Consider the following 14,873-nt stretch of genomic DNA (forward strand, 5'->3'; position numbering starts at 1 on the left):
ATGATCCAGATATATTTTTAGTTTCGGTGTGATTTACATCTACACTTAGAAATCATGAGGGAAAAAAAGGCACTGACTCCATAACTTACCTGAGAATTATCGGGGTTTTAGGTTTTCTACAATATCAACATATTATATTGATAGTTGTCATCCACTGGTTCATAGCAAATAGGAACTTTTAATAGCGAATTCGGTGTTCTTCATTTTCCAAAATGTCAACAAATATGGGTTATAAGAAGAGGTTATGAGTCAACAGCGTAACCGACTCCTCCAGTCCTGCAGGTGGCGCTGTGACCTAAAAGCTACGAGTGTCCCTGCGCGGCGGAGGAAGACTGCAACATGGTGTAGGGACCAGGGAGGGACCTTGGATGTTTTGCAGCTTGTCAACTTTATAGACATGTCACTATTTGTTCAGTTACTCAGATAACCACCTCGGAACAACAGACACCAGTTATCGACTTTAAGGTGAGTCTCCCAGGTTCTGCGTACGTACGTACGTTGTAGCTTGCTAACTGAGGAAGCGAGCCTTAGCTATATAAAGTGAATCAGGGCAGGCTTTGCTAACATGCATCTCTGAATTGTCAGTCATGTGCACATTTTCTGAATCCACTGCTTTCATTTAATACATCTGTGGATAGTTCAAACGACTAAACTGATACCTGCAGGAAGCGACTGAGTTGTGACGACCTTGGCTTCACTTGTTCTGTAGTTGCATGCTGGGACTACAATTTACTGTAGGTTCCTATAAGTCAGCAATTCCTGCAGATAAAATGCATTTGTCACTGTGGTAAGAGAATCGTTCAGATTTTTCACTTAAGTAAAAGCAGTAGTTATATCTGCATATAAAAATACTCCATCATATATATAAAGGATTTAAAATCATATTTATATAATAGTGTATTAGTGATATCACAAGCACATAAGGATAAAACTTAAAATAATCATAATGCAAAATGTCCTAGTTCACCATGTTGTTTATAGAATTGCGTTAAATGGAAAAACATAAGTAAAGTACCTCATATTTGTGTTTAAGTAAAGTACCTAAGTAAAGTAGTCAACTTACTTTGCAGCAGTGATTTTAGGACTGCAACAATGCATTATTTTCATTATTGATTAAATTGCCAGTTATTTTTGTGAGTAATTGAATAATTGTTTAGTTTATAAGAAGTCTGATGAAAGTGAAAAATGCCCATCTCGTTTTCCCTCAGTTGAAAATTATGTCTTCAAAATACTTGTCTTATTTGACAAACAGTCCAGATTCAAGGATATCTACATTCATTGTCCAGTTTATTGAGGACACTTAAGCTAAATCTTCCCTTCGTGAGGGTTGTAATGTTCAGTTTTTATTGTAAGTGTTTTAGAGAGGTGTTGATTCAACTGTGTGGTTATTTTGGAGGACATAGTTAGTGGTGCCGTTGAATTGTGTTGTATTGTATTGATGGGTGTTTCTAATATTTTGTCCACCCCATTTATATCAATGAGGTAGGGGTAAAATATGAAAATTGTTGATTCAACTAAATATTTCAGCTCAGCTCTTGTTTCATCTATTCTGCGAAACAGCAGTACATCTGGATCTACCATGGAGCCTGTCATGCATCAGGTTTGGCCGAGAGTCCTCCAGCGCCTCCGCAGAACTCTAATTCTTTCAAAGAGGAACCATTCAGGCTGTGCTGAGCACACCGCCGTTCCTGCCTCCACTCATTCCAGACATATCAGACCCACACTCCTGGTGTCACGTATCTACCAGCCGACAAGCCTGCGCGATGTGGGGCAGGAGAGCCGACAAGGAGAGATGACCTGTAAGAGTCAGAGGCTCATGCAGCAGGCTGGGCTCATCCATCCATCCAACCCAGGGTGTTACTACTACCTTCCTGCCACTGTCCGCTCCATGGAGAAGCTGGTGAGGCAACATGTTTATTTTGGCATAGGAATGATAAAGGTCAAGGAGGGTCATCTTGTGGTGCCATGTCCACAAAGACAGTGTATATGGTCTCATTTTTGTTCCATAAAATGTAATAGCTGCTGTCCTTAATCAAAAGGTGAGAGTGATTGACCAAGAGATGCACGGGATCGGTGGGCAGAAGCTGGACATGCCCAGTTTGTGCTCGGCTGATCTCTGGAAGACCAGCGAGCGCTGGGACTTGATGGGAAAGGAGCTGCTCCGTCTGAAAGACCGCCACGGAGTCGACTACTGTTTGGGTCCCACACATGAGGAGGCAGTGACAACTCTGGTTGCTCACCAGGCACACCTCTCCTACAAACAGCTCCCTCTGCTTCTCTATCAGGTAAGCGTTCAGCCCCGTTGTTATCACTAGTGTGTTTGTTGGAAGTAAGCTGCAGTTTTACATCAAGGTTTATTTTGTATAAAACAGATTACCCGCAAATTCAGGGATGAACCGAAGCCGAGGTTTGGTCTTCTTCGAGGGAGGGAGTTCTACATGAAGGACATGTACTCATTTGATGTGAGTGAGGAAGCAGCTTATCAGACCTATGAATCTGTGTGCCAAGCATACACTCGGCTCTTTGCCCGGCTGGGCCTGCGTTGCGTTCAGGTGCAGGCAGATACAGGAAATATCGGAGGTAAACTCTCCCATGAGTTCCAGCTGCCAGCTGACATCGGTGAGGACCGGCTTCTGGTCTGTGGGGACTGCTCCTTCTCTGCTAATGTAGAGACCATGTCATCAGACAGAACTGACTGCCCACAGTGTAAGACAGGCACACTGGTAGAGTCGAGGGGCATAGAGGTCGGCCACACCTTTTACCTGGGGAAAAAGTACTCTCAAGTATTCAATGCCACCTTCAGTAATGCTCAGAACAAGCCTAGTGTTGCTGAAATGGGCTGCTATGGTCTTGGAGTAACCCGTATTCTTGCTGCAGCCATTGAGGTGATGTCAACAGAGGAGGGCATCCGCTGGCCAGGGCTTCTCGCCCCCTACCAGGTTTGTGTTTTACCGCCAAAGAAGGGCAGTAAAATGGATGAGGTGGCAGTCTTAGCTGACAACCTGGTTCACACTTTGGGAGAGGCTCTGCCTGGTTTGAGAGGTGAAGTGGTTCTTGATGACCGTACACAGATGACCATTGGAAAGAGACTGAAGGACGCCAGCAGACTGGGCTACCCATATGTTATTGTAGTAGGGCAGGGCGCTTTAGAGGAAACACCCAGGTTTGAGGTGATCTGTCAGCAGACAGGTGAAACGATGTTTCTCGGTCAAGATGGACTGTTGGATCTACTGGGAAGAGTGGAAACTGTATGAATTGCAACACAACTCTGAATGTGGAAATAAGTGCTCGTCTGTAAGCAAGTAAAATATGTGTGATTCTATCAGTGAGGTGGTGGGAGGATAAAAGCCTTGTATGTTATTTTAAAGTTTTGTCTTGTGTCAGTAAGGGGACTGGAAGGCTTTTTCCTGGTTCTGTATTTTGGTTTACAAAGTTTTAAAACCAGAATTTACAAACTTGTTGGCATTGCTGATTGGAATTAACTTACTGTCACAACAAAAGCTTTGTAATGGACCTTAGGATATGGAATTACGCTCTGTTTCTGTGATGTAAGAATGTCACAGTTTTATGGTTTTGTGGCCTTTCATGTTCCCATACCAATAAAAACATAAACCCACAGATGTGAACCGAAATGATGACCATTTGATATTGTGTTTTAATATGCATTTGCATGTGTAACATAGAAATGCTGCCATAATACAACTCAATGCTGGTATTTGGTAAATGCTGTAAATACAATCATATCATGGAGGTCAAGGAAAAGCAAAAACTAAATTACCACACTGTTAGACGATATACTCAGGTTACCCTTATAGCTTGGTTAACAGATTCTTGTTGCTTGCCTCATTTTGTATTTTATTGTTTAAAATAATAAATTGGCAGGCTCTGTATTAATTTCTTTCATCCTCTATCTGCTTCACTCTCTTCCTATACAGTCTTCTCTACTCTTCCTAATGGGTTTAAAGCAAAAAAGAAAAAAAAATATTCTGACTGAATTTTTTTCTTACAGATTTCCCATCTACTATTTGTAAAACAAGTTACAGAGGCAGCCCAAGTTAGCCTTCATCGCTTGCTGGACCGACAACATCCAAATGTGATGTCACAATATACTACCGGCCTCATAGACTGTATTTATATACAACCGGATTCACAGTTCACAGTTAAAAATGGGGACAGCTCCAGCCGGGGACAAATGTTCTGACACTTCGATATGAAAATGCGACATTGTAAGAAAAAGTCCCGTATTCAGACTTTTGCGTATTTACAATCATTGAAATTTAAAGAGCTCAGCTCATTATGTTTGTCACGTTTTAAATTTGTATCCTTATTCATAAATGTTGCCGGTCAGTTAATTTCAACTACGCTATATTCTGTTGAGCAGTTGAATCTGTAACAAGTCATCATATTTCTTGAATTAATTACACGTTTTGTACAGAAAGATCCTACATGCGAACCAGTCTAGTATCTATAGTTATTACGCTTGCCTTTAAATTGTACTTAACCATACTATGGTAAACGTATTCAGTTATTTTTCCTCCCTCTCGGTTTAAACACAATATTTTATAGTCATTCTCTCTGGTCCTGAAGGAAGTGGAACCAGTGTAACAGTACGCTGTTTCTGCACGGATAGTTATCTGTGTAGCACCGGTTGTGCACACGCGTAAACAAGGACCTGGGTAACTTGTATAATAAGAAACGTTGTTACATGTAATGTGTTAGAGCCGGAAACCTGTCGTACTTTATTTAAGACAAAAAAGGGCAAACAACAGAAAATGGCGTCTTCAGCGTTGCAAAGTGACAGCGATGACGGCATGGACGAATTTATGGACAAATTCAAGACCCAGAGATATAAACATGGCTTCAGTGAAGACGGCTGGGAAGAGGTAACGTTGATAAGTAGAAACTATCGGCTGTCAATGTTAGCCAGAAAGTTATTTCTATGTTAAATGAGATGTTACAACCTCCATGTCGTTGTTGTCATTAGCCATTGAGCTAAGAGGCAACGTTTCTGTTCATCCACAGTGACTTCTCTGTTTCTGTCTCACCCAGGAGTTTAATAAAATACCCATGTTCATGAAAACAGCACCCGAAGAGATTGACCCACAAAAATACCCCGAGCTAGCTTGTCTCCAGGCCATTATCCACGATGAAGACAGGCCCCCGGAGGGTAAGCAGACCACAGCTTTAAGCTCCTTCCGCTTACGAAACGCCTGTTGGGTGTCGTCTCTCTAAATTTTAGAAACTGTTAATGATTGAATTTATTCCTCCTCCAGAGCAAGCACAGAGCCTGAAAAATGAGGGGAATGCGTTTTTCAAAGAGAAGAACTACCAAAAGGCCATACTGTCCTACACAGCAGGTCTGAAGAAGAAATATGAAGACCAGGAGCTCAGCACTGTTCTTCTCACCAACCGGGCTGCAGCACACTTTTATCTGGGTTGGGATTTCTTATTTACATGCCATACAGATTTATAGGACATACATGCATTGCTAGCACCAGGGATGTGGATTGTTATACATATTGCTCACTAAAATTGACATTTATTTTCCATGTAAAAAACAAAGCCTATGTGTCTTGCTTAATTTGACACAGGTAACATGCGCTCTGCACTGAACGATGCTGCGGCAGCAAGGAAGATCAAACCAGATCACCTCAAAGCCTTGATCAGAGGTGTGTATCATACATACAGTACATACAGATTTTTCATCTGTAATAGTCTCCACCATGTACATAACAATGGCAATGTTTCATTTATATCGTTGCAGTTGTCTTTTTAGTGTCTTTGGGTGAATTAGATCGTTGTGGTGTCACTGAGAACTTTTATTTTGTTTTATGTCAATATTGAATTTTTCTATGTTAGAATTGCTGGTTTCTGAGCACTGAACTTTTCTCCATGTCAGTTGAGATTTATAACTCATTCTTTCTTAGTGCAATATGTATCAATGGAGTTTTATAAAGTTATATAGTATAAAGTTATACCACGACAGAGGAATTTAGCCATATTAGTCACTCCTCTCACACTGCATAGCAATCATACAATAATGTAAGAGTATAACCATGTTTAAATATGTGAATGTAAATACATTGCATGTGTTTATGCAGGAGCCCAGTGTTGTATAGAGCTGCGTAACTTCTCAGAGGCCATCCAGTGGTGTGATGAAGGCCTTAAAGTACATCCCACCGACAAGAAACTGCAGGAGCTCAGAGCTGCTGCAGATAAACACAAGGTACAGTCACTACTGAGTTCACCTGACTTTGAGCTGAAGGCTTTAAAGGGAGGGTGTATTGCATTGTGGGCAATGTGTATTATTTTCTGTATTATTTTAACACTAATTTCAGACATGCACAAACTAAACCCCGTTAATGTTTCGTTCCTTAGAGAGCTGCAGAGAGAGATGCCAGGAAAGCCAAGGCCAAAGAAAAAAAGTTGCACGGTGAGAAAGAAGCTCTTCTGGCTGCTATAAAGGTAGGCATCCTATTTCAAACTGAGAGGGAAATACAACTCTAATCTTGATCTTTGTTAACCCTTTCGCTCCTACTTCTACTAACTACAAGAATGTGAATTATTTACAAAAAAACATTGCAATGAGTAAAAATAACAGAGGCACCTATTCAGCCAAGTCTTTACAGTCTATTTCCCCACTAAGTAGAATGGCTCAGAACCAAACTTTGATGATTACATGTTGATTGCCATAATAACACACAAGGAGTGATCATAAGCAAGCAGTATAATTCATTCAGGACATTTGTATTTGAAAATAATGATACCTGAAACACTAAGTCAAATCTGACACTAATTCTGTCTCTATGTAATCACGGTGTAGGACCTGACTGCAGAGCCTGGGCCTGTTTTTCTGTAGTGATTATCAGGGTTACACATTTTTGTGTGCTTTACACAGGAACGAGGTATCAAGCTTCTTCAGCCTGCAAAGCCTCGTCAGTGTGGATCAGACAATGAGGATGAGGATGAGGATGAAGGCTCCTCTGCAGTGATTTCACAGCTGAGCCTGGACGGCCTCAGCTCCCAGGAGGCCACAGGGGCTCGAGTCTTCTTGGACGAGCAGGGCTCTCTGCACTGGCCTGTTCTCTTCCTGTATCCTGAACACCAACAGAGTGATTTCATCTCGGCTTTCTGTGAGAGCAACTGGTAAGCTCCGCTTGTTCTGTTTTTCTAGTCTAGACTGTGTTTTGATGATGTGTTTTGATAGGGAGTGTTTCTCTGCTTTTTACATAAACAAGATTTACCTGAGTTTTCTGTAGGAATTGTTAGTGATGATAACACATACCTTTTTTACATCAAAATTAGCGGGTATAAGCTAATAAGTTTTATTAGTTTTAGTTTTATTTTAAAAACATGGGTAAACCCGCTATAAAAACCCGTTTTAATCCTTCTACACTGCCAGCTGAGTTTGTCTCTCTGTTCAGAGAGGACACACACAACTTCAGGAAGCAATGTCATCACATGCACTTACAGAGCACACACACACACACACACACACACACAGATGCACGGGAGGAAGACTGAACTGGTAAAATGTGTGGCCACAGGGATCTCTGTTTAAGAAAAAGTTACATAGCCTTTCCTTAATGCTTAGAAATCCTTAGTTTAATATCCTTAATACAGGAATAAAAGAAATTTTCTATAAAATACTTGTTTAAATACAACATTAATAAGTGAGGAGTTTATTTTTATTAAATCACAGAAAATGAGTCATGTATCTTTCCATTTGTCTTGACTTGTCCAGTTTCGTGGACCACCTGGCAGTCATGTTTGGAGAAGAACTCCCACCTTGGGACTCAGACCGAAAATACCACCCACAAAATCTGCAGGTTTGTATGTTTAGCATCATTGAGTAGTTCTGTCACACACAGAATATAATTTTTTTTTAAATGTTTTCCTTGTGGCTTGTTACCATGAGAAATGTCAGGAATAATTCATTGTTGTTTTCCTGTGCATTCATAAACTTATTTTTTCTCACAAACCATAGCAGGACTACATTATTTCTGATTCTGATGAACTGAATACATTAATCAGTAAATTCAGTTACAGTTATCTTTTATATTATGTAGATAAACAATTCAGCTACTGGTTTCTGATAATTACAAATAATAAATAGTCAAGAGTAAAACTGTCAAACAAGGATTATATTACATTACCAAAAACAGTGAAGTTATGTCAAATAATATTTGAGCCATTTTTGAGCGTTTTTTAAAATATCTTATTTATTTATTTCCTAATTAACCACATTTGAACTTTCCTCACTTGCTAGCTCTACTTTGAGGATGAAGAGAAGGAGACACTCTACCAAGTAAACCCAGAGACGCCACTTTTAAAAGTGCTGCAGCATAAAAGGTAAACCCATTGAGATAAAGACGTGTTTCCATAAAGTGTGTTTTCATTTTCATTGATACCATGGCCACTATGAGTGCTTAATTTTAATTAGCTGGCAGCTGTCCAATACCCAATTTTGGGTATTAAAGCAAAGCAATATCTTGATTATTGTAGTTATTATTAAAACCCAAATTGGTCTTTTAGTGATGCCTGAGTTTAAAAAGGTGGCCATGTTGTTATTTAGACTAAGTAGTCAGTCTGTTCCTTGTATTATCTGTAATTGTGTCTTTGTGTCACAGCTTCGGTACATTCGCTTACATCACACTCTTAATGTTGATTTGCTGTCTGTTTTGTTCTGATTACAGGTGTTTTGTTAAGGCAGGCAGCCCCAGCTTCATTGTTCTGGTAAATGGCTCAGCTTTCAGGAAGCAGTTTTTAACAGGAAAAAAAATACAAGGATTGTAAAAAAAAAAACAAAAAACGACGGCCTTCAAATCTTGGACTTTTAATACATAATACATGATTCTCATTTCTACCCCTAAAGACTGACTTTGTCTTTGAAAAAGACGCCAGGGCAAATATTTATCCTGTGCCCAAGAGCTTGGCACACAGTATGACAACAAAATGAATGCAAAATAAATGGGTTCTTCAAAAGTTATCCATGTGGGTTCTTTGCGTCTGTTCAGAGATAAAACTCATCTGAAAACAATGCAATTTATTCAGGATCTCAATAATATTAATCAACATAAACAAGTGATTTAAGTGCTTGTAAGTAAACATCAAAAAAATGTTTTGACATTTAAAATACTAGTGAATCTCTTCCTAAACAGTGCAGTTTGTCCCTTAGTCTGGTGCTACATATCTCAGAGTTGGTCAACAAGAAAAGCAACTTAATCTTAAATTCATCTTTGTTATAATTTGGATTTAATATTTAAATGAATTTCCTCAGACATGGTTTACAAAGGACTGAGTGGAAAGTGAAAGTGAGAGGTGTGACTACTTTTTGCTTTTTGACAAGGAAGTTTTGTGACTTCTACCAGGAATAATGAGTAATGATACTTAACATACCATACCGATGACTAATGCGCGTCTCTTTCAGTATTTGATGCCGCAGTCAGTGTTCAGAAAGCAGCTTTTCTAGCTTGGTCAGGTCAGTGTGGTTTCCTGTACTGGTGATATGCTACAGTTCATTACAATAAACCACCCAGCATGGCATAAGCTGCCTAAAGCTATGTTTGTGTCAAGGTCTGTGTTGTCAGTGTAATTTCATAAACTAATCAATAAGATGCTCTTGCCAAGTCGTGTCGTTTTGTGACAAACCAAGTATGTTCGGTTTACCCCAGAAAGAGGGTTCACCTGCCATCATCAGACTTGCCTGTAATACACAGGCATTTTACATAGTCGTAAAAAAGAAATTGGGCCAAACAAAAGAACGACACGTTAGTGATTTCCTTTAGTTTCCTTATACTTTGACTTTTCTCTTAGGTATGACCAAAATTCAAGAGCGGTTTAGATTTGTTGTACCAGTCACATACAGTTTGTCTTTGCCATCAGTGGGAAAACCTCTCACTTTGACCTGAAATCATAATGCTTTAACCTGAATGAATTTTGAGCTTATATATAAAACACCAAAATGAACTAAAATAAAATGTATATCTAACACAAACATGATGCAAAGTTAATGTTATCTTCACAAAATCATCATCATCATCATCATCATCATCATCATCATCATCATCATCATCATCATCATCATCATCATGGCTTGACAATTTACTGAGAAATGATAACATCTCATAAAGGCACACCTCATGAAAAGATGTCACTCGTCAGGTTGAAATGAGACAAGAGAGTTTGGTGTGTCTGACTTGAAACACTCGTACAAGTAAGCCTAACAAAAAAAGTATTATATTTAGGATAAGAACTCACAAATGAGGCCTGGTGTGTGGTTTTGATTTACCATTTTTCAATGATGCCATTGGATGTTTAAGAGAACTCGTATTGGTCTGATTGAATTGACACCAAATTTTGCACTCTTAATGTAAGATTTATTTTATTTATTTTAACTGGGATGAAATTACTATAATTACCTAAAATTAATCATATTATAGAATCATTGATATGTTTGATTACTGTAATTAGTCTCGTGTGTGATTACTGTTAAGAAACACAAAAGAATTCAGCATATTGTGTTGCTACAGGAAACATTTCAAAATGATTACATCACAGCTAGAAACAGCAGCAGAACCCGAGCTAAATAAAAATTCTGTCTTAAGACAAATCAGTACAATGAGAAGCCGCCAATGTCATTATGAAGTCATTATGACCCGTTGTTGCCCAATAACGACAGCAGGAGCTGTGTTTACAGGAGCCATCATCACTGGAGCAGGCTGCACATTGACAGTGATAGTGTTTTTCTTGCGATATTTTAGCTCACGATGCATCTGACACCAGACACACGACACACAGAAGCAGGAAGCTATGATGTCCTTGCAGATAGAACCCTGCGGAGACCAAAGTATAGAAATACGTAAAGTTTGAAATCCAACATTACCTCACTTTTACTCAACGCGTCACGTGAAATTCACTGTGCAGCTTTACATGCATCATACCTTGATATTGTATCTGTTTCTAAGGGACGCCCGTAGAGCCACAGATGCAGGAGGAACAAATAAAGGTATCCCACAGGCTGACATCACAGCAGGGCTGCACAAGTCACATAACGGGAGACAGCGATTCTCTCCAAATCTTTCCGAAACTGTGCAGGCAAGGCAAGGGCAGCACCAGAAACCATAGCAGCCTAAAAAAGACACACAGAGGTTTAGCAACAGAGTGAGACCAACTCTCTCAAATGATTTGGTATTGAATTTAATCCAGAAATGACAAGTTTGTGGTATTGATCCTTACAAGTACTAATGCTCTCGAAGCAGTCACAGAGTCCACTGTTCCATTCTGTCTGCTGTATTGATATTGCCATTGTATGTTGAACTTCAGCCACAGACTGTGAATAATGAACCTACATGGAGTATTAAAAAAAAACAGCAACTCAGAAACAGGTAAATCGATAGCATAACAGGAAGCTCTTATCTTGTGACACCTTTGGAGCACCTTTTTTGCAAAACTGGCTCATGAGATCCAGACCTTTCACCGCCTTGATTTCAATCCATGTAAAAGCATATATTTTTGTACTAGATTGCAGCTTTTTCTTTTCTGTTTATGTGTAAAATGGTGAGATGATATTTATCAGGAAATGAGAGTACTACAACAGCCTCCAGTTTGACAGTTTCTTGTTAGCTGTGACCTTCACCCACAGCAATCATGTGTTGATTTAATACACTTTGTTTAGCCTCAACACTTTAACACCTGCAGTATAACAGGCAAGACTTACAGGCACAGACTTACAACATATCAGATAATAAGTACTTGATTTTCTTACTTATGCTTCTGGTTCACTACATTCATCTGACAGCCAGAATTGCAAATTACTCTACGGATTAAGATTTTCCAGATTAAACATATGAAGATCTGAAAAACATTATGTTTGGTTAAAGATTAAATTACAGAACTGTAAAATACAAGTAAAACTTAAACCATTAGTCTATTAATCAATTTGTCAGTTGACAGAAAATTAATGGAAATCATTTCGCAATCATCAATTTACATGAAAAAAATTGCAAAATATTTAATGGTTACAGCTTCTCAAATGTGAGGATTTGTAGCATTTTTCTTCACAAAACTCACCAAACAAACAAACAAACAAACAAACACACACATAACTAGCAGAGAAATAACATGAGTTACTATGTCTTTTTAAAACTATAGTTAATTTTTGAAAGAATATAAAAAACATTAATGTTACTGTATTTTACAGGACTCAAAATAATAAACCATAAGAATGTAGTGCACCAGATTTGCACCACTGCAGACAGGTAACCAGATTCCTTTAGATACAGCTCTACAGAAAATGAAAGTGTCCCCAAGAGCAACAGAATCATGAGTTCTCCCTCTTTGGATCGATCACTTTGATATTTTTGATTGTGTTTTCTGCATTCATTATACAGTGGATGGTTAGAATCCCTTCATCCCAATTATATCCTCATACAAGCATATTCCATTAACACTGGTAAGTCCCTTAGCCGCTAGGTTACATAGTATGCTCCTAAAACAGTGGTAACAATTTGAAAAAAGCAGGATGCCTGTTTTCCTGGTGAGGTTAATGTATATTGTCAACAGCTGCTGTAAAATCACTAAATGTGGTCTGTGGTCAGCATAGGTTTTCTCTCAGATTTCATTCACTGTTAGGATAAAGATGTAAGTAGTCTTACCTGAATTAACTGCACACGTTCTCGGAACCTCGGGATGCTGTGAAAGAATGAAAGGATATGCCTTGAATATGAGTGACCTGTTGGTATGTCAAGTACAAACAATGCTGCAAAACCTGAATCTCTTTACAGAGAGAACTGAAATCAAAAGTACATTCTAAAAATAGAAAGTCAATTATCTTGTAATTCGTACTTTACGGAACTTTTTGTAGTATATTTGTCTTTTGTGGTCGCTATTTGCCCTTCAAACAAATTTAATCCAGCATAACAATCAAAAGGCCAAAGAATACAAAGGTCAAAAGAAGTCATTGTCCAAACAAAGCCATTTTATCTTCCTTTTGATTTATTCATCCAAACAAGCAAGTAAAGGGATCATGTTTCCTGCTGCCTCTCTTGCTGTGGTAAAAAACCATAGGCACACTCAGGTGCATGCTGGTCCTTAAAGTTCCTGTGCAGGAAGTTAGAAAATTTTTGATTGTGGGTCCATCCAAGTGATAGTATCAGAAAAGACACTGTAGCAGGCGTTCACAAAGCTATGCATGTTGTGTTTCCCTATTTAACTTCTGATGACAAGAACTTGACCAATAAAGTCAACAGGTTGCGACAAGAACATCCTTTAAGCTTGGAGGTTTTCATCGGTGTGACTTAGTTTCTGACATTTGATGACAGTTAAGACCTTGTGAACACAAAACTCTTCTCCTGCCAGTTTACAGGAGCAACATGGTCTCACCATGGATATCTGGGTCTCTTGTTATCATTGATGGAGGAGTGTTGTGCAGTAACGTGTTACCCTCTAATATTCACATGGTATAATAGAAAGATAAAAAAAAATTTATGTTAAAAACGTCTACTCACATAAAAGTCAGGGGGCTCTACTTTACCAGTCCAAAACGCATATAAAGCTCATGGCGCAAGTGTATTTAGGGTGTGTCCACATCCACTTTTGCTGTCAACAGCGGAAAAACGGTCTCTGTGCCAGGCGCATAGTTCAACGGGGTTGTGCTCTTATACCTGGGAGTGTTTTGCGCGTGATATCCAATAAATCAATCAGAGTGCCATCACTCATTCCCTTTAAAAGCCAAGCGCCGATTGCTCTTAAAATGGCTCAGTGTTTTCACACAGAATTAGAATCTATTTGTGGTGAGATGATTATATATTGTGACTGTCCAGTGCGCACCACTTGTGGCACAGGCAAGCAGCAGCTCTGTGCGTCCTGCGAGGGAAGGGCTGAGCGAATCGTTGCGCTGAGCACACAGCTCTACAACCGCATCAACAACACAAATCACAACGTTAGACATCTTATACGCTATATCATGAGAAGTGTCAATAACTGTTCGGTTCACCATGAAACTGCTGGGACAAAGTTAGTCCGGGTGATGAATGGGAAACACTGGTGGATTTACCAGGTAGTAAGAAAGAAAGCTCCTTTGCAGAGCCTCGTTTATGTCCAAGAGCCATCCATGACGCATGGCAGTGTTATGCAACATGACACAATATGTTCACAAAGTACGACCTTCTGAGGGCTGTACTCTAATGTATAAATGAGCCTATAATGTAAACTCGACTTCTCTAAACATCTGAAGCGTACTTAGCTAGTTTCAGACCGACGCAGTTGTCATTTTCCCGTCCAGCGCCCACGTTGTTTTTATAGCAAAGACACTTTTGTTGCGCTTTGCCCCGGGTGTAAGATAGGGCCCGGGGCCTTGATACAGGTTTAATAAAATTCAAGCCCTTCTAGATCATAATAACCTGTAACATGATAGAAAAATAATCTGCAGCTGTTGTGATGATGAATTTATCCTTATGATGATTTTAGTGAAGTCATTATCTTTAGGTTTGGTATGATCAATAGTTGCAACCATTGTGCTATTTGATACTGTTGTATTTCAAATATATTGTGGTCAAAAATAGCAAAAAGTCAAGTTACACATATCAACAAAGTAAAAATTCAAGTGAATATTGAGTTGCATTGTATTGTGTTGCCTGTATTTCACATTAGAGCTGCAACCAGTGATTCATTTCATTGTTTACAGATCTGCAGTTTATTTTTTCAAACAATTTATCAATCATCTGATTAAAAAACACAGGAAAACTCTGATCTGTAACAGCCACATAAGCACTAGACACCAAGTAATCCCTCTCAGGGGAGAAGCATGAGTGCCGCAGAGGTACCATCACAAAGCACACAAAAAAGAGAGACAGAATGTCATCCTTCAGAAA

The 14,873-nt window shown here is 39.1% G+C and overlaps 2 protein-coding genes and 1 long non-coding RNA gene across 4 annotated transcripts; 2 read left to right on the plus strand and 1 right to left on the minus strand.

Moving 5' to 3' along the window:
- Positions 1-325: 325 nt before the first annotated feature.
- pars2 (prolyl-tRNA synthetase 2, mitochondrial) lies at positions 326-3,861 on the plus strand. 2 transcript variants are annotated; one of them, XM_022767930.1, is made up of 4 exons: positions 326-465; positions 1,561-1,900; positions 2,040-2,285; positions 2,373-3,861. In XM_022767930.1, the coding sequence occupies exons 2-4, from the start codon at positions 1,580-1,582 to the stop codon at positions 3,252-3,254; spliced, it is 1,449 nt and encodes a 482-aa protein (XP_022623651.1). In that variant the 5' UTR covers positions 326-465; positions 1,561-1,579; the 3' UTR covers positions 3,255-3,861. The 2 variants fall into 2 exon arrangements, with proteins under 2 accessions (XP_022623651.1, XP_022623737.1); XM_022768016.1 differs by having other exon boundaries at positions 1,564-1,900.
- Positions 3,862-4,637: 776 nt separating this feature from the next.
- On the plus strand, positions 4,638-10,642 carry ttc4 (tetratricopeptide repeat domain 4). Its single transcript, XM_022746036.1, has 10 exons — positions 4,638-4,883; positions 5,050-5,167; positions 5,274-5,435; positions 5,592-5,669; positions 6,102-6,226; positions 6,379-6,465; positions 6,899-7,146; positions 7,745-7,829; positions 8,270-8,352; positions 8,697-10,642. The coding sequence occupies exons 1-10, from the start codon at positions 4,773-4,775 to the stop codon at positions 8,794-8,796; spliced, it is 1,197 nt and encodes a 398-aa protein (XP_022601757.1). The 5' UTR covers positions 4,638-4,772; the 3' UTR covers positions 8,797-10,642.
- A 660-nt stretch (positions 10,643-11,302) lies between these two features.
- Positions 11,303-13,978, minus strand: LOC111222483. The gene is made up of 3 exons (XR_002665138.1): positions 13,509-13,978; positions 12,657-12,693; positions 11,303-11,347 (listed from the first exon to the last, which is right to left on the minus strand). It is a non-coding gene; the product is annotated as an uncharacterized LOC111222483 (long non-coding RNA).
- Positions 13,979-14,873: the final 895 nt, after the last annotated feature.

Source organism: Seriola dumerili, unplaced genomic scaffold (assembly GCF_002260705.1).
Source record: "Seriola dumerili isolate Sdu_G_001 unplaced genomic scaffold, Sdu_1.0 BDQW01000002.1, whole genome shotgun sequence".
Taxonomy (NCBI): Eukaryota; Metazoa; Chordata; class Actinopteri; order Carangiformes; family Carangidae; genus Seriola; species Seriola dumerili.

Bases quoted from the DNA above. Each gene is read 5' to 3' on its own strand.
- pars2 (XM_022767930.1), top strand. From the start codon at position 1,580: ATGGAGCCTGTCATGCATCAGGTTTGGCCGAGAGTCCTCCAGCGCCTC. The intron at 1,901-2,039 runs GTGAGGCAACAT...CTTAATCAAAAG, and splicing joins TCCGCTCCATGGAGAAGCTG to GTGAGAGTGATTGACCAAGA. The intron at 2,286-2,372 runs GTAAGCGTTCAG...TGTATAAAACAG, and splicing joins TCCCTCTGCTTCTCTATCAG to ATTACCCGCAAATTCAGGGA.
- ttc4 (XM_022746036.1), top strand. From the start codon at position 4,773: ATGGCGTCTTCAGCGTTGCAAAGTGACAGCGATGACGGCATGGACGAA. The intron at 7,830-8,269 runs GTTTGTATGTTT...CTCACTTGCTAG, and splicing joins ACCACCCACAAAATCTGCAG to CTCTACTTTGAGGATGAAGA. The intron at 8,353-8,696 runs GTAAACCCATTG...TTCTGATTACAG, and splicing joins AAAGTGCTGCAGCATAAAAG to GTGTTTTGTTAAGGCAGGCA.